This window comes from Vidua macroura, chromosome 10 (assembly GCF_024509145.1).
Source record: "Vidua macroura isolate BioBank_ID:100142 chromosome 10, ASM2450914v1, whole genome shotgun sequence".
Lineage (NCBI taxonomy): Eukaryota > Metazoa > Chordata > Aves > Passeriformes > Viduidae > Vidua > Vidua macroura.
In genome coordinates, this window is record NC_071580.1 from 21,649,873 (window position 1) to 21,672,337 (window position 22,465).

General features: G+C 48.7%; 3 protein-coding genes across 6 annotated transcripts; 1 reads left to right on the forward strand and 2 right to left on the reverse strand.

Annotated features, from left to right (window-relative positions):
• Positions 1-49: 49 nt before the first annotated feature.
• On the reverse strand, positions 50-8,053 carry D2HGDH (D-2-hydroxyglutarate dehydrogenase). 2 transcript variants are annotated; one of them, XR_008438727.1, is made up of 10 exons: positions 7,517-8,053; positions 6,264-6,321; positions 5,131-5,270; positions 4,494-4,687; positions 3,191-3,359; positions 2,473-2,616; positions 1,929-2,071; positions 1,618-1,783; positions 1,023-1,156; positions 375-459 (listed from the first exon to the last, which is right to left on the reverse strand). XR_008438727.1 is itself a non-coding variant. In XM_053986934.1 (9 exons), the coding sequence occupies exons 1-9, from the start codon at positions 7,806-7,808 to the stop codon at positions 185-187; spliced, it is 1,581 nt and encodes a 526-aa protein (XP_053842909.1). In that variant the 5' UTR covers positions 7,809-8,053; the 3' UTR covers positions 50-184. The 2 variants fall into 2 exon arrangements, 1 of the variants encoding a protein (XP_053842909.1); XM_053986934.1 differs by lacking the exon at positions 1,023-1,156 and having other exon boundaries at positions 50-459.
• Positions 8,054-10,607: 2,554 nt separating this feature from the next.
• On the reverse strand, positions 10,608-16,684 carry ING5 (inhibitor of growth family member 5). Of its 3 annotated transcripts, none has more exons than XM_053986951.1 (8): positions 16,556-16,684; positions 15,993-16,081; positions 15,117-15,283; positions 13,723-13,834; positions 12,841-12,934; positions 11,485-11,620; positions 11,278-11,339; positions 10,608-10,720 (listed from the first exon to the last, which is right to left on the reverse strand). In XM_053986951.1, the coding sequence occupies exons 1-8, from the start codon at positions 16,654-16,656 to the stop codon at positions 10,678-10,680; spliced, it is 804 nt and encodes a 267-aa protein (XP_053842926.1). In that variant the 5' UTR covers positions 16,657-16,684; the 3' UTR covers positions 10,608-10,677. The 3 variants fall into 3 exon arrangements, with proteins under 3 accessions (XP_053842926.1, XP_053842927.1, XP_053842928.1); XM_053986952.1 differs by having other exon boundaries at positions 15,993-16,064; positions 16,556-16,662; XM_053986953.1 differs by lacking the exon at positions 16,556-16,684 and adding an exon at positions 16,197-16,296 and having other exon boundaries at positions 15,993-16,064.
• Positions 16,685-16,787: 103 nt separating this feature from the next.
• Positions 16,788-22,062, forward strand: DTYMK (deoxythymidylate kinase). The gene is made up of 5 exons (XM_053986756.1): positions 16,788-16,930; positions 17,532-17,640; positions 18,777-18,867; positions 20,797-20,994; positions 21,513-22,062. Exons 1-5 carry the CDS (start codon positions 16,801-16,803, stop codon positions 21,621-21,623), a joined length of 639 nt encoding a protein of 212 aa, XP_053842731.1. The 5' UTR covers positions 16,788-16,800; the 3' UTR covers positions 21,624-22,062.
• Positions 22,063-22,465: the final 403 nt, after the last annotated feature.

Sequence of the window (22,465 nt, forward strand, 5' to 3'; positions counted from 1 at the left end):
TAGGAAACCCAGCAGTGTGTTCTTCAGCAAGAGCAGGCACCCCCAAAAAGAGCAACCACATTCCTTTACTTGTTCCATCCCACTAACAAAATCAAACACGGAGCACTCCACGTGCTTGCTGACCCAGTGTGCTTATGGCTCAAGTGCAGGCACAGAGCTGGAGCTGCCCTGCTTTCCTGGCTCCTCAGCATGTGCTCCTTTCGGGAGCCGAGGGCAGCGTCTTGTAGGGGTTGAGGATCCCTTTGGGGTCCAGCATGGCTTTGAACTGCTGCATGAGCAGCACTGCCTCGCGTGGTTTGCTGTACTGAATGAACTGCCTCTTCTTGAAGCCCAGCCCGTGCTCTGCACTGATGCTCCCACTGCATCTCGCAGTCCACTCATACACAAAGGGCTCGATGGCATCCAGCAGGGAATGGCTGTAGGACTCCGCCGTGATGTTCAAGTGCAAGTTCCCATCTCCTGGAAGAAAACATTGCACAGGTGGGTCTGGGAGAAAAACCTGGTGGCCCTGCAATGGATACTCATTCCTGCCTCCTCCGCGTTCTCAAACAACAGGGTCTTTGTTAGACTGCAAACTGTGCAAAAAGGACAAGCTGCTCACTGTCCTACAAACATCAGCCTCTCCGTGCACAAATAATTCAAATAGGATCTTTGCTTTTCCATGCTCCAAGTGCAATATTTGAGGAAGTGTTCCGAGTTAAGCTACTTTCAAACTCCGACTTTTCTGATTTTAAAATTCCCACTGTGCTGCATTAATGCTTGTGCCACCACCGTGATGCAATGACAAAGACTTCCCCAATGGCATTTCATAATGATCATTAGGTTCTAACATGGTCCTTCATCACTTTTTTTCTCCCTATTATGTTTGTGCAGTGCTCTAAATGCGCTTTGGCACTGTATCAATAGAAACAAAGAAAGCAGAACAACTTCTCTTTTTGCCACTGTGTGTGACAGTATTTGATTAGGCACAGAGTTGCTGGGTACTCCAAAACACAAAACACACAAAGATAAATACAACTTACTCATCCTCCTCCTGCATCCTAGCACAGAACCTTCACAGAACACAGCTTAGTCCTCAAAGAGTTACCAACAGGAAGCCTTTGTTATGCAATGTGTCTTTCAGATGACCCCTAATCAAGTGTGCTCAAGAGTGTTCCTGTAACAGAACAGCTCTGCTAAACGACCAGTTTACCTGCTTGTAAGATCAGGTTACCTTCCCAGCATGCTGACTAATCTATCAGCCTTTCTGTGCATTTATCATTATCACTCTCTGTTGGAGGGTTAATGGCTCACAAAAAACTGATTTCCAGTAGGATTAATCACTTTGGACAGGAAAATGTTTATCTGCCAAATGTGTCTAAGTACATTAACCAAATTGATGGTCGAATTGAACAAATTACATATTTAAATAGAAAGTACACAGCAAAAAGATACAGATGACCAGTTCCCTGGCTCACTGGCCAGCAACGGGCCATCAGTATATGGAAAACAGTCTGAAAGTAGTGAAATTCAAACACAAAGATCCTGATGCACCCTCCTCTTCCACAGCCCTCAATTTAAGCCTCTCACCCACAGCACAGAAGGGCCATCACCTCCTTTCCCAGCACCCCCACTTACCCAAGTGGCCATAGCCCACCACATTTTTGGCACTCTGGCCCAGCCGAGCCCTCATATCAGTCACGAGGTCATAGAGCTTTTCCACGGGCAGAGAGATGTCGTACTTGTACACATAACCCTCGTGAATGAGGGCCTCGGTGATTCTCTCCCGCAGGCTCCACAGCACCTGAGGAATCAAGGACCACAGAAATCCACATAACCCAAGTAGCTCTTGGGTTCCATGCATACACCAAACCCGAGTCTGAACACTTCCCTACATAAAACACAAATCCACGTCAAAGAGATTTGTGGGAGAGGAAACACTGACTTGCCTTTATTTTCTTATCGTCCGTTGCCACAGTTCCATCAGTGACCAAACCAGAAGCCATGGCCCGTTCTAGGAAGTTGTTCAATTTTTCTTCGTCGTGAGTTGAGTTGGAGCCCGAAGTTTCAATTAAAACATAAAAAGGGCTGTCTGAGAATGAGGGTAAACAAAGTAAGTAGATGCCCTGGGGCAAAACAGAGGAATTCAGGGCAGGTTTTGGAGCTTTCCCCATATGTTATGTGCCCAGACTCTCTGGTGCCAGAGACACTTCACTGACATGCTAGATCTTTTATTAAGCAATCACTTCCCAGAAAGTTAGCAGTTTTGTGAGGACAAATACAAGTAAAAAGTCTCATCTTTAAAGATAAAAGGTGTTTGGAATGGATATAGTAGATACAAAAATTATGAGGGAGGCCCACACAATCACCAACCTTTTAAAAGTCAATGAGTCAACTTTTTAAAATGAGTCACTTTTTAGAAGTGTTTAAAAGTAGTCTAAAAATCCCCAAGCAGTACAGTGCCCCCTTCTACAGTGTGAATATCTCTGGTACCTGCCACTGGGCTGGACAGCTTGAGATGTCTCTCAACCAATTCCATGCACTTCTCATCCATGAACTCGTAGGCAGACAGGATCTCGCCCAGCATGGCTCTGCAGGTTGTGAATGTTTCCAGAACCTTGGCAAAACTCTGACACCCTTCAGACAGAACAGAGAGGAATCAGGACCAAAAAACAGACACCACCCCAAACCCCCTAGAGGTCTCTGAGAAGTAAAAAAATCTCAGTGAAGGCTCCCCACAAACTACTCTGGACCTGCTGAGGGACACTCAGAAGCAGCTTTTAAGCAGCCTGGCCACATACTCTGCTGATCCAGAGCCTGACCTGCAGACGTGATTTCTCAGCCTTGCTTCATCACCTCGTCACTCACCTGACTCCTGGATGGTGGCTGCCTCTGCCTACTGTCACAGTCTTGCCCTGTTCATCTCTTGAGCCTGTCAGACCAGACCCTCCCTCACCAGTGACTGTCCTGTCTGCCTCCTCACCCTGCTAAGCTCCTGGCTCCACTTTCCTTACAGAACAGCCTGCCCTTGCAGATATTTCAACAGATATTAAATACCTGCATAGGTATTTTAGCACAGAGCCCTACATTATTTCCCAGAAACCAGTTGATGCTGGCAGTCCAGCTCAGGAGGCTGAACAATGCTTTCTCCTCTCTATCTCTATTCCCAGCCATTGAATTCAGGTGTGAAATCATTAGTATCAGCTTCTACCTAGGAATGCCACATTCACAGCCTTAGGCTTCTGAGGACAGAGTATGGAGACAGCAGTGATAACTCCCAAGGTCCCCTCAGATCCGATGAAGAGCTGCTTCAGGTCATAGCCCGTGTTATCTTTGCGCAGAGAGGTCAGACAGTCCAGAGCTGAGCCATCAGCCAGCACCTGTGGGAACACAGGGGCCCAGTCAGAGCACCTGGGTAGGAATCTGCTGGCATGAACTTGCCTATCACCAAGCTGATGGGAAGTGTCACTCCCCTTGAGCACATGACACAGCTGCAGCCCATTCCCACACTGATCCTCCATTCCCAGCTCTTCCCCCCCCTCTACATCCTACCTGAGTAGGACAGAGTAGGTATTTCCCTCCTACTTCTCTCCTTCCGTCAGGACAAGTAATAACAGAAGATCCAGTTTGCTCTGCTTTTCTTACTAATGGTGGAGAATTCAGCCATTCTCTGCAGCCCTAGCTCCCACTATCCAGCAGAAACAAGGAAAACTACTTGAAACAGTGAACAGTTAAGCAGAATGAAGTAAACCCTCAGCCACTTGAGCCTTAAATTAAGGCTGAGTATCTCCAAGACAGGTTATTAAAGGCTATTTTGACATTAGAGCCAAACTGACCTCAGACAAATGCTCTCCCTTCTAAGCCTACACAGTAAAACCAAGCCATGCTTTTGTTCCCTGCCCAAATTTTGTCCCCAGCCATGAAAACTTTTAGAACTCTTAATCCAGCCTTTACATCCCACGACCTGTAGGAGAGGAGCAGCTGAGGAACAGCAGAGATGCTAGGACACAGCCAGTAGCCAAATGAACCCAAAGCAGACAGCTCTGTTTTGGGGTAGGCTTTCAACCTTAAGATAATCTTCAAAGCCCCGTCCAACACAAACCAGTTTGTGATCCTATGATTGTATTAAAATCCAAGTGAGCAGTCACTAGAAGAGAGTGATGCAGGATGGATTTAGCAGAGTGTTCCAGAGACTGCTCAGAGGATCCAACTCCATATAACCTGGGATGCCCCAACCTCTCCCTACCTTCTTTTCAATTATCTGGATTAGAAAACCACCTAACACCACCACTCTCAGCAAGCACTGGAAGTTAGGAAGCTGGAAACTGCAGCAGCAATAACAAGCTACACACAATGAAGACATGTGCTGACCCTTCTCAGAAGAGCCCAACAAGGAAAAGATAAGAGTGGAAGGCTGCAGAGAACCTGGCTGTGTGCTGGACAGTTAGAAGAGCAGGAAGCAGTAAGCAGCAGAGGATTAAACAGAGAAGGGAACTGCCAGGTACTCGCCTTACCACTTCCAGGCCCAGCACGGTCCCTCGCAGAGAGCCGTATCTCAAGAGCCGCAAGCCTCCGGCATTGGTGGCCACGTTCCCCCCGATGTGACAGCTGCCTTTGGCTCCCAGGTCGAGTGGCACGATAAACCCCTGCTCCTCCAAGTACTCGCTGAGCCTCTCCAACACACAGCCTGCTTGGCACACAAGGATTCCTGGAACACAAACGCCATGCTAAAAGCTGATGGGTGAGGAGAAGGTGCCTCCTTAAGAAGCAGGAGCAGTATGAGCAGATGCAACCACCACTTCCTTCAAAACTTCCTGGGATTCAGCTTAAATGCATAAAGCTGTGCATGCTCCAGGGAACTGCTCCCTCCTCAAGCCTCAGAGAGCTTTGCTATTGCCTCAATATCTCATCATCCACAACTCTGGACTGGTAAAACACAGCAACATTAAGTGTGTCTCTGCCTGTTGTTCTTCCTCTCTGAACAGAGATACTCACACCAGCCTGACCCCTAACCCCCCCAAAATCCAAACAAACCTCCTTATGATGCTGCTGGGCTGAACCCTGCTGATCCTGCTGCTATCTGTTCCCAGGAGAATGACTGTTTTGCAGCCTGGGGCTCATTTCTGTGCTTCACATCCCTGGAATATTTACCGGACACCTTGTCAAAGCTGATGATCTGGTTCATGAGAGCAGTGGAGAGAATGATCTCGTCAAAGACAGGAACGCTGCCACCAACAAGGCCTGTGTTCCCCCCCTGAGGGTTCACTGCCAGGTTCCTCTCATGGCAGTACCTGGAAGGAAAAAGGTTTCCAAATTTTTATGCATTTAAAAGCATCTGTCAGAGAAGTCTGTCAGAGAAGTTTCACCTCTACATGAATGTCGACTGTTGTGACAGTGCTCCTAAAAATTAAGCAGCATTTCACAGAAAGATTAAATTGATGGAAGGAGAGAGTTTCAATGACAAAGTGAGAAAGTGTAACTCCTGTCTGAACATAGCTCAGTGCTGAGCAAAGAACCAACACTTGAGGTTAGCCCCCTGTGTATCTACACATCTGGTACACAACAACTGCCTGGAAAGCACTGCTTATGTTTCTACAGAAGCTCTTTCTGCAGCAGCCTGTTTTAACAGCTTGGGCTCCCCTGTGGGCTCTGACAGCCAGCCTCTGGCAGTGGCTTCAGACATGACTGCCCTCCTCCTCCCAAGAAATTAATGCCCTGTAGGCAACAAAATGTGCACCTGTGCCTCAGCTGCTCCACCTGCCACATCCCTGCCAAGCACCACCAACCACATCCCCTCTGAGCTCACAGCAGCTCCTGCACAAGGGATGGCACAGAGCCCCACAGCACCAGAGCTCCTTCAGAAGCCTTGCCTGCCCTTCCTCTGCTCTGCATCCCTGTTTTAACAGAGCCAGGAGCACGTTCCTGCAGCTTTCAGCTCCTCAGCCAAGCAGTGATCTGGCACAGCACTGCCCAACCAGAGCTGTGCTCACACCACTGTGGATAAAACAGACCCTCAAACTCCCTGGTTCTGCCCTAACCTTCTTTATTTTTTCAAACAGACCCTCCTGAATCTTTCACAAAACTTCTCTTTTCTGAGCACCTGCACAATACCTAATTTTAGCCATTTATCAGACCAGAAAAATCATGAAGAAAACTGCCTCAGCAACTCCAGTGCTTAAGCAATGGGTGTCTGAACGCCTACAAGCTCCCTTCATGCACCAGATCATCCCTGACTCAACCCAAGTCTCCTCAGCACCAAGCCCAGCAGAAAAGGTGTGTGTTACCTGAGAACCTGAGACACCTCTGCCGTTGTTTGGGGCTTCAACACCAGCTGGCTGCAGCCTGCAATGAAAGCAAGGGACTCTCAAGGCAAGCTGTGGCTCTGCAGAGGTCAGAAAGAAACAGTTGGGAAAACATGAGGTGGGAAGTAACAATGCTCCCTCCACCATTAGGCATTTCAACCACTTGGGCAACAAACATTTCAACAGCAGCCTCTCCCTTAAAGCCCTGCAAAAAACTTTGCATGTACAGGTAGACTTGACTGCCACTGGGGGTAATGGGACACAGTTTAAATTCTCATGAAATCTTTGACAGAAGCAACAAACAATTCACAAAACTTGATTTAGAATCACAGGATGATTTGGGGTGGGAAGGACCTAAAAGTTCATCTCCCTGCCATGGGCAGGGACACCTTCCACTATCCCAGGTTGCTCCAAGTCCTGTCCAACCTGGCCTTTGACACTTCCAGGGATGGGGCAGACACAGCTTCTCTGGGCAGCCTGTGCCAGGGCCTCACCTCCCTCACAGGGAAGAATTTCTTCTCAATATCCCATCTAAGCCTGCCCTCTGGCAGTGGGAAGTCATTCCCCCCTGTCCTGACACTCCAGACCCATATGAAAAGTCTCTCTCCCTCCTTTTTATAAGCCCCCTTAAGGTACTGGAAGGCTGCAACCAAGTCTCCCAAAAGCTTTCATATTCTTTTCTGAGGTTCAATCAAAACTGTTAGCTGAATCAACTCGTCTCAGGAAAAAAATTAATTATTAAGTTAGAGGGTTTAGATGTTTTTTTAAATGAAAGCCTGTAAGTTTACAAGGTATCAGGTAATTTTTAAAGGAATAATTTTATGAGGAAAGACTAATTTTGAAGGGGAGGCACTCATCTGGTCTCTGGTGACCAGTGACAGGACCCGAGGTGACCTGGAGCTGTGTCAGGAAGGGTCAGGGTGGATTATCACGAAACGATTCTTCCTCCAGAGGGCGGTCGGGCACTGCCCAGGCTCCCCAGGGAACGGGCACGGCCCCGAGGCTGCCCAAGCTCCAGGAGCATTTGGACAACGCTCTCAGGCACAGAGTGGGACAGTCGCGGTGTCTGTGCAGGGTCAGGAGTTGGACTCGATAACCCTCACGGGTCCCTTCCAACTCTGTGCTCTGTACAGATGTGATCCGCCATAAACAAAGCTAAGATTTCCTTTGGCAAACTCGTTGTTCCGGTAACTAACAGAGACACGAAGGGAGGTTTCACCACGCAGCTCGCTTACCTCGCACCGACTTCAGCCAGTCCACGTTAAATGGCTTCACCTCCTCCTCGCCGGTGACGACCCTGCCGGGCATGAGGCGCTCGAAGAAGGCCACATCGCGCTCCGCCAGCCGGGCGAAGGGCAGCCGCCGCACCGCGTAGCGCTCGCAGGTCGGCACCACCTCCCGGGAGCCGGCGCAGCCCCGGGCCCGGGGCACGCCCGGGGGCTCCCGTCTCCCGCCGCTCCTCAGGACCTTCCCTCGGCAGCTCCTCAGCCAGGCGGCCCCGCAGCGCCACACGACCGGAGAAGCCATGGAAAAAAAGCCGCGGCCTTATCCGCTGCCCCCTTCCCACGGCCGCGAGGGGAACTCGGCACTGAGGGGAAGCGCACCGCCCTCAGGGACGCACTCCCTCGGGACAGCGCAGCGCCGCGCGGCCTTCGCAGTGCGGCTTAGCGCGGAGCGGGCGGGGGAAATTCGGGATTATCCCGGTAACACCGGAGATTCCAAGGACGCTCCGTGGCCTGGAAGCGCCGGGGACGCGCCGCGCGCCTCACTCCAAGCCGCCAGGGGGCGCTGCCGCCCGCCCGCGCTGAGCGCGAACGCGCTCAGCGCGGGCGGGCGGCAACGCCCCCTGGCGGCCGGCGGTTGCAACAGCACTCCCTCACACAATAATTCCCAAAAATACTTTATTTATATAATATAATCCAACATCTCCAAGATCAAAAAATACAGATATACATTTTTTTTTTTTAAACATTACATTCTTTTTTTTTTTTTATTATTATTCTGTCGCTTCGGTAACTGGGTGAAAGTCGGTTCGGAGAGCTGCAGTAAAGCTGGGCCCCTGGCGGGGTTTTTTTGGGCAATGTTTAATGGGGTATTCCTTTAGGGATCACCCTTCTCCAGGAAACATTTAACACTGTACATTCAAAAGTCAGAAGATTTAAATCCTTTTAGTAAGCAAAAAATGAAGGCTGCTGGTATTTCTGTTTACAAGGAGTCGTAAAAATTCTCTACGACCATGTGTAAGAGGGCAGGAGATGCTCCTAAGCCCATCCAAGCCCTGAACTGGCATGTTCCCAATGGGAGAGTTTATTGCTGGTATCAGATCTCAGATGCTTTACACATCACAGGTGTTGTAAAGAACAGGAGAATGTTGTACCTCACACTATTCATCATTCCTAGCAAATTATCCTTCCTTTTGAGGGCTCTACCTTCCAGAGCTTGTTTTCCTTTTTGCTTTGCTGGTTCAAGTGGAAAATGCTCTTTGAAGCCCCAAAAGTACTTCTAAAAATGTTTTTTGTTATCCTACCTGACCAGAATTTTAGAGCTGAGGGAAGTCAGCTCCACAGTGGCTCACCCAAAGCAGCTCTCTTCCCTCATGCCACATTTCCAGCAAGATCTCCAAAGTGGAATTTTGAGATTGTTTCAAATCAAATTCTTAATCCACAGCACTACCAGTACTAACATAGCTTAGGAAAAACAGGAAAAGAAGTTGCCTACAATACCATTGGGTGGAAAGGGAAACCAAAACCTGGGACAGCATCAGCACAGGTTGTCAGGATACAGCAATGCTCCAACTCAGTCCAGTGCAGGGGTGGAGGAGGAGCAGCTCTCACCCTCTGGGGACTGGATTACAGGCTGGATTATGAGGTATCACAGGTATCACATCTGCTCTCATGAAGAGGCAGGAAGAAGAAGAGGGCTCACTGAACTCCAGGTTTGGGTGACTGTGGTGTTCCTCCTCCTTCCATCCAGCACTCGGGCTTTAATTTCCCTGCCTGCTTTCCATGTGCTACTCTGAGGCAGCAATGACAAATGTGCATCACAAATGTGCATTTTCATGTGCAGAACTGTGGGAACTTCACCTCTCTGTGATGCAATGTAGTAAAGACGCCTGCAACATCACACTGGAAATGACACGACCCTGAAGACAGGGATTTTTTCCTAAAATCCATCCTTTCTTCCTGCCATAAATCAATGTTCACAGAAAAGCTGCCTCACAATTGAGAGGTTTTTCTATGCTAGCAGCAGGCACAAAGCCCCACAGAGGGAAGGAGAGGTGGCAGGAGCTGTGTTCTACTTTCCTTCATTGCAGAACATGAGGAAGAGGCTCAGTGTAACAGGAAAAGCCTTCTTTCCTTTGAAGACAGGTGCCAGAATTTGAGTAGAAGTGTTTTTAATCTTCTGTGCTGTTTTTTTTCAGCAGAAGAAAAGTTTATCTGGGAGTTTCATTATGCCTTTCCAGCAGTCTGTACACTGAGCTCCTGCACACTGGTATGGAAAGCAGCACACAGCCCTGCACAGAGCTGCCACCAACACCCACTAGGACCAGAGCCAGCAAAGTTCATGAGTTTGGGGCTTTTTTAAAATTCCTTCCACCAGCAGGAAGGAAACCTGGAACACCTTTCCCCACTATATTTTCACTGAAGGCAGGTAAGCCTCATGATGCAGGAGACATATGAAGGCAAGAGTTATCTCCGCTCTTCCCTCAACTTCTGTATCTCAGTTGAAGGAAAAACCAGAGACTTTTGCTTTCCAGCTCCTGATTTCCTCTCTCTTCTGCTGCAGCCACTGACACTGTGCTAATGCAAGGATTCACATTCATTTGAAAGGCAGCTAGAGAAGTCAGTAACATGCAAATGTGGCCCATTAAAAAAAGATAAGAAGTTCTGTTACAACATTCCTGATGGCCTTCTTCAACAGCAGAGCCACACCATCATGGGAACAAACAATATCCTCATAGAGCCTTTCCCTAAAACCTGATTTACCCATGTGCCACACAGGCAACCACAGCTAACAATTCAGGCCTTCATCTTATTTGGTGAATAAATCTGACCTTCTCTCTCTCCAAGAATACTGTAGGTTTCATCTTCACAGTGATGTACTTAAGAAAATCTTCAGGGAAATGGAAACAGCCAGAAAAGGCAACACCCTCCCTCAGTACTATTGTGCAAGACTAACATAAATAAAATCTCCGTGGCAAAGGGATTTGGGACTCCCTCCCAAAGTCATTGTCTCAGGAAAGAACAGGAATTTCAACTGGCCACTGGATAATTAAATATCATACTGGAAAAAGATGGAGGATAGATTAACAAAAATAATCAAAGGTAATATTGCAACATGAGTGAAGGAATATATTAAATTCTTCTTGCCTCGATGGTGTATCCCCCTCTACTCCTTACTTCTTTTTCTTTCTTTCCTGAACACAACGAGGACAAAACCTGTAGGGAAAAAAGAGGCAGTAATTAGCTCCTGAAATTAACAGCACAGAGCCCGAGAGCTCTTTTTAACATTTGTGCACAATTAAGCCTGTTTCTGGCAGGCAATTTGTTAATTTGATTAAAACAATCCATTAGATAAAAATAACAAGCCCGTGATCCTTTCCAAGACAAGCACATAGTAAAACCCTGAGAAGTCTTCAAAATTTGCCTCCAGAAGTGAAAGGAAGAGGTAGCTGTGTCTGTTTTAAGCAGAGCCACAACTAGTGACAATAGAGCAAACCTCAGATGTCCATGTTTACACAAGCCTCAGGTCAAAACCTGCTCTGCTTATCAGGCAATTTTGCTCCCACCAGTACCTAAGACTTCTGTGGAAATGGACTTTTAACAAGGTTTGTCTTCTCTCTTCTACCCTTAAAATAATCCCTAATCACAGAGGATGCAAACCCTTTGATGAGAAGAGCAGAGCTCCTCTGTCAGGGTCACAAGAGGCTTTTAATTCTTGTTGAGGCAAACTGCAGCCTGATAAAAATCCCAAAGCTGAATGCTGTCACACTCACCATTTCCCTTTTGGTTTGGTGGTCAGGTCCACACATGCAAAGTGGAACCACTCGATTGGGCACTGCAAAAGAGAAAGGGAAAACCCACAGAGGAGATTCTTAGTGGCTCACAAATATTCCCATCATTTGGTATGAGCTAACTGAGCAAGGACCCCCTCCTTGGACTGTACAGGGTTGGGAGGCAACAAACACCTCTCAAATGCTTACATCTGGGTTGTCACAGCCAATCATCTCTCCATAGGACACCTGGTGACATAGGCAGTAGGTGGGCTCGTTGGGATCCACTGGCATGTCCAGGACATCTGAGGGATGCACTGACAGGATGGTATCAGCAAACTCAGACCTGTGGGCAAGGACAGAGTCAGGACAAAACACTTCTCAACTGCAGACAGCACTGTGTTACAAGGGAATGGCTTCCCACTGCCACAGGGCATTGTTAGATGGGATACTGGGAAGAAATTCTTCCCTGTGAGGGTAGGGAAGCCCTGGAACAGCTGTGCCTCCCCCATTCCTGAAGTGTTCATGGCCAAACATGAAACAACCCAGGCTAGTAGATGGTGTCCCTGCCCACTGCAGGGGCTGGAATGGGATGGTCTTTAGGGCCCCTCCAAACTCAAACCATTCTGGGATTTGGCGTTTCCAAGATCCAAATCCTACTTGGGCAAACTAGTGTTTTACATTATGTTCCCTAAACCACACCGAGCCTGTTTTAGAGCCTGCATTACATTACCACAATCCAGTAATTAAAATCATAAGGTAGGTTGGATCAAACACAGTATGACTAGAAAGAATTAAGAGAGGGATTTGTAGCTGTCATGAGTAAAGTAACAAAATTATCATACAGATCACACCTGGTTGTGGGGTACAATAACCTGTTTGGGGTTTTTCCCCAGTCTGTTTCAATATAGATTTTTTTTCTCATCATCAGGCATGAGTGAACCCTTTTACCCTGACAGGGATGTGCTGACATGCCAGTAGCTGTCCACAAAAACTATTTTTAGTTTCCTGCCCTCCATTTAGCCACCTGAAAATATCAGAATAAACAGAGCCCCTTTAATATAAATCCCATCTCAGAGAGGGGACATGCTTTCCTCCTTGCCTCTCAAAACCAAATGAGATTATTCAAGGCTACCTAAGACACAATTCTTTGAAAATAACTCCCCAAAATTCTCCAAGATTTCTAGAACAGCAGCACAACATCAGTTTCTGTCCTGATGGCCAAGTGAATTTCTTTTACCATCAAGACCACAAGCAACTGTTAAAAATAGCCCTGTGACAAAAATCAAAGCTACCTTCTCCCAGCTTGCCAACAGCAAGAGGGAGGCTGATCTTGTCCTTCCAGTCGGTGTTCCAAGCACGCTGAGCTTCCACATGCCAACCAAGGAGTTAATTAACAATGCTGGCCTGCCCTAAGCAGGCCATTAATGAAATGGAGTAAGACCAGAACACCCTTAACACTGCTCACCATCTGGACATGAGTCATAAATAGGGTAATATGAGCCTGTGGAAAATTCATGAAGTGTTAAGCCCAAGGCCCTGGAGTTGTGCCTGGCTCTGCCTTACCCTCCTTTGAGCTTCTTTTTCTTTGGTGTATCTTCTTCAGATGTTCTCCTGCCTCGACCACGAGAGCTTCTTTTGTCTTTCTGACTTCGTCCCTCTAGAAAGGAAAAACAACCCCATCATTTCAGCCTGAGTGGCAGAAACATCCCCAGCTGGTGTTCTTTTGATGCAGTTACTGTCTTGAAATCCCTATTTCATATGTAATTGAGTAATCCTCATTATATATATAATTGAATATGCTGACTGAAATGCATTTTTAAGCCACAAATACACCAAATTAAATAACAACTGAGCACCAAACTTGTGTTTGTAGTTTTGGCAACAAAGCACTGCAGTATGTCAGCACAGTTCATAAACAGCATCACACTTGATTAGACAGGCAGTATTTTTTTTTCACCTCAGTGTATTTTTAAACACAGTTAATAGATTACTCAATAACTAACATAACTTTTTTCTCCACCTCCTTGCTCCTACCCCTTATTTCATTGTTCAAAGGCATAAAGCTGTGCTGTGCTGCTGTATCCACATTCAAATGCCACTGTAATCACACAATATTTCAGTATACACGACAGAAAATGGCATCTTCTTTTAATTCCTAATTTCTCCCAAAACTAAGACTGTTACACCAGTGCAGTTTTGGCACAGCACCCTCCTTAAAACCAGTAACAACCTCAGGATGAAACAGTGACAGTAAGTTTGATCCCAGCACCACATTTCTCTTCATCTCTTGCCCACTGTAAGCATTTTGAAGAGCATTAAAAACAAGCAGAGAACAACACATTTCTTTCCTTCCTCCAGAATTAACAGCCTATTTTACATCTCAGCCCTCCTGCTTTGATATTCTAAGTGCTGGAAAAGGCTCCCAATTGTGTAAAATTCACCCACTTTTCAGGCTTCGGGATGCAGGAGTTTCAAAGTCGCTGCCTTCCAGTTTATCTTTGAGATCAGCTTCAAACCGCGCCAAGTCTGCATCCAGCCGGCGGATGTGCTTATCCACCTGCACCAAGAGGAAACCACAAACTGACCTACAAAGAAACAGCCAAAAAAAGAGCCCCAAACGAGAACAGGAAGGGCTAAAACGTGGCTGTTATCAGCAGGAACAGAGTGTGGTGGTGCAGAGCGAGGCATGGAAGGGGTACGGGCTGGGAAAAGGGAAATGGCACAGGGAGAGGGAATGAGGGAGCCAAAGGCACAAGGACCCAGTCCCTCCACAAGCAAGCAGAAAGGAAGGAAAAGAGAGGCAACAGAGAGTCAAAGCAACTCAGACTAATGATTTTCAGAACAAAACAAGATGAGAGATACTAAAAATAATGGGTTTGTCTGTGTGATTTTCAAAATTCAGAGACAGTCCTTGAAATGTGTTGAGCAGAGCAGTTAGGGGTTTCCCCTGGTACTCCACTGTCATGTGATTCAAAAATACAGACAGAGGCTGACTAGCCTCAATATCAATATTAATTAAGTACCTTGTACCACCCTGGCTGCAATAAAGTGACTTTCAGAACCAGGATTTCAAGCCACCACCTCCAAACTGTGCCGCTGCAATAGTTTGTCATTAAGTGAGTTCACTACTTATCTAGGGCATTGACATTCCTGGGACATAATTTCCTTTTTTTGCAGTATTTGATGGCAATCAAACACCTACTGCAGCTGTAGCAGAACCCCAAGCATCTCTGCAAGCTGGACAACAAACACTTAGTACAGTCAAAAGAATTCCCCTCACTCAACTTTCATCCAGGGGGGAAAACACGTGCAGATAAGAATTATTCCAGGGACAGAAGGAAAAAAAAGTGGAAAGCTGCATCTTAAGAAATGGGGTTTTCTCTCAAGGTCCATTGAGCAAATTTTGATGCCCAATAAACATAGCAACTGAATAGCAACAGCAGAATTCCTGCTGTTCCTCCACAACACAGCACAGCAGCTGGCTTAGAAAAAACAATTTGCTTTCAACTAAGTGTGCCCCAAATAAATTATCAGTGACAGAGAGCTGCTGGGGAGGAGGGAGTGGGGTAAATTTGCTGGCATTATCACAGAGCAGACAAGTGCTGCTGATAAAGCCACCTCCAAGGAGTGGGGGGGGACGACAAACTCAAATTCTTCAGCAAAAGAGAAACCTGGTGCCAAAGGAAAGAGCTTTTTGGGGATGGCAAGAGAGAAATATAAGACTAATAATTTGTTTTGGTGAGAAATTTAAGTCAAAAAGAAAAAGTGAGGGAAAGCTGACACTGTGAAGCATCTCCACGTGCACCACTGCAGAGGATGCCCTTTTTTCCACAGCTCACCATCTCATAGGTCTGCATGGCCAGCTGCACTTTGTCATCACTGTACTCCTTACACTTGCTGTAGGCACTCTGGATCTTCCTCAGGTGCTCCACTCTCTCCTCAGGTAACATGTTCTTCACAGACTCGATGTAGGCTGCTGCCAGGCTGTCAATCTCTGCTTTCTTGTCTGGAGAAAAAAAAAAAAAAAAAAAAAAAAAAAAAAAAAAAAAAAAAAAGCAGGTATTTTTGATTTTCTGTTTCTACTTAGGACACCCTTCCTGACAGCTGCTATGCTGCCCTCAATTCCTTAATACATTTTCCTTTTTAAAAACAAAACCAGTTAAGTTAAAGGTGTTCACTCTTTGACACTTGTGGCGTGATTCTGTTTTCTCAAGTGTTCTACAGCTAATTCAGAAGTTAATTTACAGTTAATTCACAGTTAAGATCAGAAACTGAACCCATGGGTTCACAAGTTTCAGCCTCTCTTCCCACATACAGAACATTTTACTTGTTGGGCCATCGCTCACTGCTCTAATGGTTCAAAACTAAAATAATTAATGTGCAGCCAGATACCAACAAAAACTTCAAAAAGGAAGAAAAAATCGTCCTGCAAAGCCCACAGGAATTGAGAATTTGTTAGATATGGAAACACGTGGAAGAAAGGCCATCCAAATGGCCACTGAGTAAAGTGATCACAGAGCTATGAATTTAAACTGGAAACAAAATCAAGCCCTGCCATGTGAGCTGTGTCCTCACAGGCAAGAAACAAACGCTGCAGAGCACTCAGCCTGAGGGAAGGAACAGCCACGTCCTCTAAAGCCCAGCCTCCACGGGGCTCTCCCCGTCCCTCAGGCCAGGCTCTCCCGGCCTCTCCTTGCCGAAACAGCTGCACGTACCTTCTGTTCTCTGATCCAGCTCCCGCATCAGCTGGAAGTTCCTCTGCAGCTCGCACGGCAGATTCTCAATACCTACAAGAAAAACGCCACTAAATTCTCTGAGCAACCTTGTCAACGGAGGGTGTCGCTGCCCGTGGCAGGGGCTGGAACCAGGGGAGTTCTCTAAGGTCCTTCCCAACCAAAGCCAGCCTGCGAGGCACGTACCGCGAGCCGCCCGTTCGCCTCAGCAGGCCCTGAGCAGCTGCCTGAGTGCTGGCTGCTGGGCACCGGGCCGGCAGCGGCGGCCCAGCCGAGGGCCAGCGGGACCCCCGCGCCGCCGACCCCCACAGCCGCCATGGCCGCACGCTCCCGCTCCCCAGCGCGCACCGCTGACGTAGCCCGGCGCCGCATGATGACGCAACCACTGTGCCACCCCCCCCCACACCCCCCCCGCGCTGCCCGTGGCGCAGTTTTAATTCCCGCGCTGCCGCCGCCGCCGCCCCCGCCCCAATCCCGCCGCCCCCGCGCCGGCCCCTGGCCCGCTCCCCGTTCCAGCCCCTCCGCCGCCCCCGCCCCGCGCTCACTGTCCAGGTAGTGCTCCAGGTACATGGCAGTCGCCATCTTGCGGCCCGCGCGCCGCTCCCCGCCGCCCGCCGGGCCCGCATGACAAGGCCCGCGGCCTCATCCCGTATTCACGGCCCGCGCGCCGCCCATTGGCCGCCGGCGCCGCTCGCGCTGCATATTCATGAGGGGCGGGGCGGGGCGGCGATTGGCGGGCGCGGCGGAAGGGGCGGCGCGGCGCGGGGCGGCGCGGGGCGCGCGCGCGGCCATGGCGGCGCGGCGCGGGGCGCTGATCGCGCTGGAGGGCGTGGATCGCGCCGGGAAGAGCACCCAGGGCCGGCGGCTCGTGGAGGCCCTGCGGGAGGCCGGGCACCGCGCCGACCTCCTCCGCTTCCCGGGTACGGCGCGGCGGGGCCACGGAGGGAGGGAGGGAGGGAGGGAGGGAGGGGGCGGGCTGCCGGCCGGGGGCTCTCGCGACACATCCCCGCTCCGGGCGGGCCCCCGCGGTTGAACGGAGGGACCGCCCCAGGCCTGGCCGATAGACCCCTCCCACCCTGGACGGACCGACCGCCTCCCACTGGACAGATGGACCCCCCTCACGCCCGGACAGAGCGACCGCCCCTCACGCGCGGCGGGCGGAGAGACTCCTCCCATCCCGGACGGACGGACGGACAGACAGACAGACAGACGCTCATCTCGGATGGACCGAGCTCCTTCCCCCAGCCTGTCACAGGCAGGTAGATCCAGCCCCTTACGGACTGACCTCCTCCCACCTGTGGCAAATAAATATCCCCCCTCACCCTGCACAAAGCTCCTGGCACCCCTGAGGGACAGACAGACAGACTCCCACCCTGGATTGACCTCATCCCGTCCATGACAGACAGACCCTGCCCTGCTCAGCCAGCCTCCCAGCCGTGACAGACAGACCCCCAGAGAGATGGACACCCATCTGGGAAGAGCAGTCTGGGGCAGCCTTTGCATCTTCTGTCTTTCCTGCAGACAGAACCACAGAGATTGGGCAGCTGATCAGCTCCTACCTGGGGAGGGAGAAGAACCTGGAGGACCACACCATTCACCTGCTCTTCTCTGCCAACCGCTGGGAGCACGTGTAAAGATGATGTTTGTTCAGTTGTGAAAGAAAAATGGGTGGTGTTGGATCCCACGGGGTTTGAGCTTGCAGTGGGTACAGAAAGTACAAGAATGTGATCCTGTTTAGACAGGAGAACAGGTTGGAAATGGTGTCATACAGCTTTGGATTTAATCACAGAATCCCAGAATGGTTTGGGTTGGAAGGGACCTTAAAGCCCAGACAGTTCCACCCCCTGCCATGGGCAGGGACACCTTCCACTATCCCAGGTTGCTCCAAGCCCCATCCAACCTGGCCCTGGACACTTGCAGGGATGGGGCACCCACAGCTTCTCTGGGCATCCTGTGCCAGGGCCTCCCCACCCTCACAGGGAAGAATTTCTTCTCAATATCCCATTTAACCCTGCCCTTGTAATCTTAGATCAGATCCCACAGTTTAGGGTTTTTTTTTAATCATTGGTGCCATATTTCCAACTCCTGTGCTGTACTGGATTAAAAAATTGGGCAGCAGAGACTGAACCAGTCCAGACTGTGAATTTATTCTCTTTCCTGAAGATACCTTGCTTTGCCAGGCAGTCCCTGTGAGTGACAGTGTCCAAATCTCCCCTGTAGCCAAAGGCTACCTTCAGCCATAACTGGCTGTCCTTGCTTTAGTCAGAGTCTGTGTGTGGACATGGGGAAATCAGTGTTGGCTGTTGTTTTTACCTGGAAATACAGATTCCAAAATGTTCTCATTTTACAGAAAAGCTTTGCTGCCTCTGCTGTAGTGGCAGTGCCAATTAAGGGAGAACAGAATGCACAGAAGTGAGCTCTAAGAAGTAGTGTCATGAATAAAAGTGGCAGAGCGTATCACAAAATCTGCTGTACCACCTAAAAAGGGAAGAGGACTAAGCTGTCCATGTTAATATATAGCTCATGGGTGATCTTGCCTGGAAGCCCTGGAGCTGCCTAGAGCAGTGCCCAGTGCTGGCACCCTGAGTTTGGGTGTCATGAAAGGGCATTTGGTCAGTGCCTGCTGGAGAATACAAACAGCTCTTCACCTGCATCACAGCTGAACTCCCTTAAAGATGACATACTTGGAGTTTTAGATGAACTCCTTTCATTTCTGTCACCATAAAGGAGTGCAGCTTTGCTATTTTATTTCCCCCATGGTTTCAGACCGATGATGAAAGAGAAGCTACACCAAGGGATCACTGTGGTGGTTGACAGATACGCCTTCTCTGGAGTGGCCTTCACGAGTGCCAAAGGGGTGAGTGAGACCTGCAGCAGCCCCTGCCCCTCTCTCTGTTTGGGGAAGCAGCTTCAGGCTGTTGGTGTGAATGGCCCAGGAGCCATTCTTCTGGGAGATGAGGGATGGAAGTTTCAGCTCAGATATTTACATGGGTCCACCCTTCCCCAGATCAAGCAGAGAAAATTATTTGGTGACTTTTTGTAAATCTGGACAGACTGCTGGACTGGAAGCTGACCTGTGTGACTCTGGAGAATGATTCTGGGGGTTTATTAAAGACTCTCTGTACTTGCTCAGGCTGCTGGCCCATCAATTTGTGGAACAGAACCACATACGTTAGAAGGGATCTGTGGAATTCAGCCTCCTGACATAAGAAGACTTGCTTACATCCAGCCAAGGTTAGAGTATCTTCAGGGATGTATATCCATTCTTTTCTGGGTTCTTCTCTGCTCACCTTCAGAGTAAAGGTGATTCTCTTCATTTAGCCTGAATTTCTGGCATTCCCACTTGTGCCTTTTGGCCTGTCCCTGCTTTCAGAGCAAGTCAGTTTTGTCAGCCTCCCTTGGAGCCATTCTGCACAGACACTCCTGTCCCAGCCATCAGATGTGTCCTGTTCCCGCTGAGCAGCCATCAGTCCTCTAAGAGTGGTCACAGAAGCTCCAGCCATGCTGCAGCACCACCTGTGACCTGCATTCATTCCTGCCCAAGCCTTTCCCTGCTTCCTGGAGGAACTGAGGAGATCCTGGGCCCCCAAGCCCTGCGCCCTCACCTGCATCTTCTCCCACCCTCCTGCTTTCCTGGACATTGTGTAACCTGAGACAGATGCATTGAAACATTTAGGTGCTAATCAGGTGTCTGCAAAAGCCCCAAATTAAGAGCCAGGATGTGTAATACGAGCAGAGTCACCCCAAAATAATGATCCCAAGTCCACATGGGCACAGCAAGGAATGTTCTGCTACTTTCTGGTGGGGGAAGAAGGGTGTCCTAAAGTGTCTACATTTCTTTGAATGTAGCTGGTGACCTGCAGGGCTCAGCCATGTGGATGCCACCCTTGGGAAGCAGGGATGGCATCCTTTTCTGCTGGAAGGGACCACCTCTGCTTCTTAAAAGAATGGAGTTTGGCATGTTTTTCACTCAATAAGCATTCCCAGGAGAAGGGGAGATGCTGATGCCCATACCTAACACAAAAGTCTGCTGGCTGCCAGAGCTCACACCCAAGATGTTGTGGCACTTCCAGCTTCTCTTATGCCCTCATGGGATTGAAAAACCCACTGCACATACATCCCAAAAATACCCAGATTACCAAGATACAGAACATCTGGGGAGAAACTGGAGGGCAGATGTGCCAGTTCCTCTTAGAGTGATTTAAGATGTGGATGAGCAGTAAGTGGACTCTAGTCTCACCAACATCATGGATTCGCGTGGCCTGGTGAAAGTCTTCAGACCTGTCAGCAAAATCCAAAAGCTGGAAAACTGCATCTGTTTTGCCTGGGCTGAAATTGCTGGGTAGGTGAGTATTGGAAAGGAGCCTATGTGGGCTCAGAGAAATGTCCATTGCAGCTGCGTGGTGTTAGTGTTTGGGAGCAGCTTTCTTTTGGACTGAGAAAATTTTGGAGTGGTAATGGCGGTGTGGAGGCTCAGAATGTGCCTTGGTAGAGCTCAGATGGGATCTGCAGAAGAGGCGTGAAAAGCTTTCACTCTTCTTCAACTTAAATAAGCACAGGAGCTGCTGAACACCTGACAAAACCTGCTCACCCCCAAATGAGCAGGACTGAATTCCCACATGGTAAGCTGGGCTATCACCTGTTCAGTTTGTAGTCTGTGATGAGTGTTTTGGGTTGCAATTCCTGCCATCCTTGGCTGTTCCTTCCCCACCTCACTCTTCAGCAAACCTGCTGCTTTCCTGTCTTTGTGTGTCACCTCAAACTCTCTTGTCTTTGCTTGGGGCAGAACTTCAGCCTGGAGTGGTGCAAACAGCCTGATGTTGGACTCCCAAAGCCAGACCTGATCCTGTTCCTCCAGTTAAACCCAGAAGCAGCAGCAGAACGAGGCAACTTTGGACATGAACGTTATGAGACCAGCTCCTTCCAAGAGAAAGTTCTTCAGTCCTTCTATTGCCTAATGGAGGACAAGACCCTAAACTGGAAGGTGAGGAATTAACTCCAATGGGTTTGTCAGGGACTGGGGTGGGGGTCTCTAGGGAGAGCTCCCAAATTTTGCCTGTCACATCCCTGTGCTGCCCCTTCCCACTTCTGCTCCGTGGCACACAGTGGGGACCAGCCAAGGGCACTGTGAGAAGTGGCAGAGAGGACACTTCCCTATTCCAGGAGACCACAGTCAGCTCTTTGTGCACCTGGGCTGAATCCCTAGCTTACCTGCCTCTGTCACACACCCCCGCGACTGCCAGCAAACAACATGCAGCAGCAGTTTCTTCTGTTTACCTTCACTCACTCTCACATCTACTTCTTAAATGTCTATTCCTACATATTTTGATTTCTCCCAGATCCACTGCAGAAACTGCAGAGAGGAGGTGTAATTAGCTCATTTCACTACTCAGGAAGAATAACCTATTGAGTAATGGGGGGTAAGCAGATGTTAACAACAAGGTTTTTCTCATTTCTTTATTCTCTGTTATCTCTCCTGTATTTTTGTTGTCTTGGAAACAGACAGTGGATGCTTCAAAGAGCATTGAAGACTTGCACAGAGAAATCAAGTCCATTGCAAAGGAAACTATGCAGGAGGTTCAGAATAAACCTTTGGGAGAACTCTGGAAATGAAACTTCATAGAGGTCAAAAAAAAAAAAAAAGGGAAAGGTCACTTCTTGGATCTTCTGCACTTGGATGACTGTGACATCCCAGCAGCAACAGCTTAGATGCTGTGTATTCTTTTGGGTCCAACATGCTGCTGATGTCCTTTTTATTATCTACTCCTCCCTTCCAGCCTGCAAAGTCCCTTCTGCATTTTTTAAATGAGTATACCATGAGTGTGTATCAAATTCCTTGTCAAAACCTCCCTCTCCCAAGCTCCTGTTCCAGCTCCAGTCCTGGAGTGCAGATGTGAGTGTGGAGCCCAGGGCCATCCCTGGACACAGACAGTTCCCATTTTTAGGGAACTGGCACGTTTCTGATCATTCTTCCTCTCTAGAAAATGCATCCCCCCATACTCAAACCAGTTTGTAGAGGATTTGCTAATAAATTGTTCTTTTAAGCATTTGGCACAGGGCATTTTTTTCAGTATGATAATTTATCTTCTAGAAGGATGTATTGGAGGTGAAAGTGCTGCAGTTCAGGCACTAAATCCAAGGAAAACTGTTTGCTAGAGCTGTGGAAGAAAAGGGAGAGGTGAATTCAAGCCTTCTCCCCAGCTGTGAGCAGGTAAGAACCTGAAATAGATGGATGAGCTCATAGCAAGGCCAGTTTGGAGGACAAGTGGCACATAAATTATTTTAGACTGGCTAAGATGAGAGGAATAGTCACTTGTGGCTCCTGCACACACCCCAGTGTAGTTTGAAACCAAACCAGCTATGAATCACCTAAATCACCAGGACAAACTGGAATGTTAATCATTTGCAAGGGACACTGAGAGATGGGCATGGCCAGGGGAGTTCAGGTTTCTCTG

Coding starts and splice junctions, on each gene's coding strand:
- DTYMK (XM_053986756.1), top strand. CDS start 16,801: ATGGCGGCGCGGCGCGGGGCGCTGATCGCGCTGGAGGGCGTGGATCGC. Junction 16,931..17,531: donor CGACCTCCTCCGCTTCCCGG/GTACGGCGCGGC, acceptor TCTTTCCTGCAG/ACAGAACCACAGAGATTGGG. Junction 20,995..21,512: donor ACAAGACCCTAAACTGGAAG/GTGAGGAATTAA, acceptor TCTTGGAAACAG/ACAGTGGATGCTTCAAAGAG.
- ING5 (XM_053986951.1), bottom strand. CDS start 16,656: ATGAGGCCGCGGGCCTTGTCATGCGGGCCCGGCGGGCGGCGGGGAGCG. Junction 11,621..12,840: donor AAAAAGAAGCTCAAAGGAGG/GTAAGGCAGAGC, acceptor CCTTGCCCACAG/GTCTGAGTTTGCTGATACCA. Junction 11,340..11,484: donor TTGGCTGTGACAACCCAGAT/GTAAGCATTTGA, acceptor TCTCTTTTGCAG/TGCCCAATCGAGTGGTTCCA.
- D2HGDH (XM_053986934.1), bottom strand. CDS start 7,808: ATGGCTTCTCCGGTCGTGTGGCGCTGCGGGGCCGCCTGGCTGAGGAGC. Junction 6,322..7,516: donor CTGGCTGAAGTCGGTGCGAG/GTAAGCGAGCTG, acceptor CTTTCATTGCAG/GCTGCAGCCAGCTGGTGTTG. Junction 5,271..6,263: donor GAGGTGTCTCAGGTTCTCAG/GTAACACACACC, acceptor TTTTCCTTCCAG/GTACTGCCATGAGAGGAACC.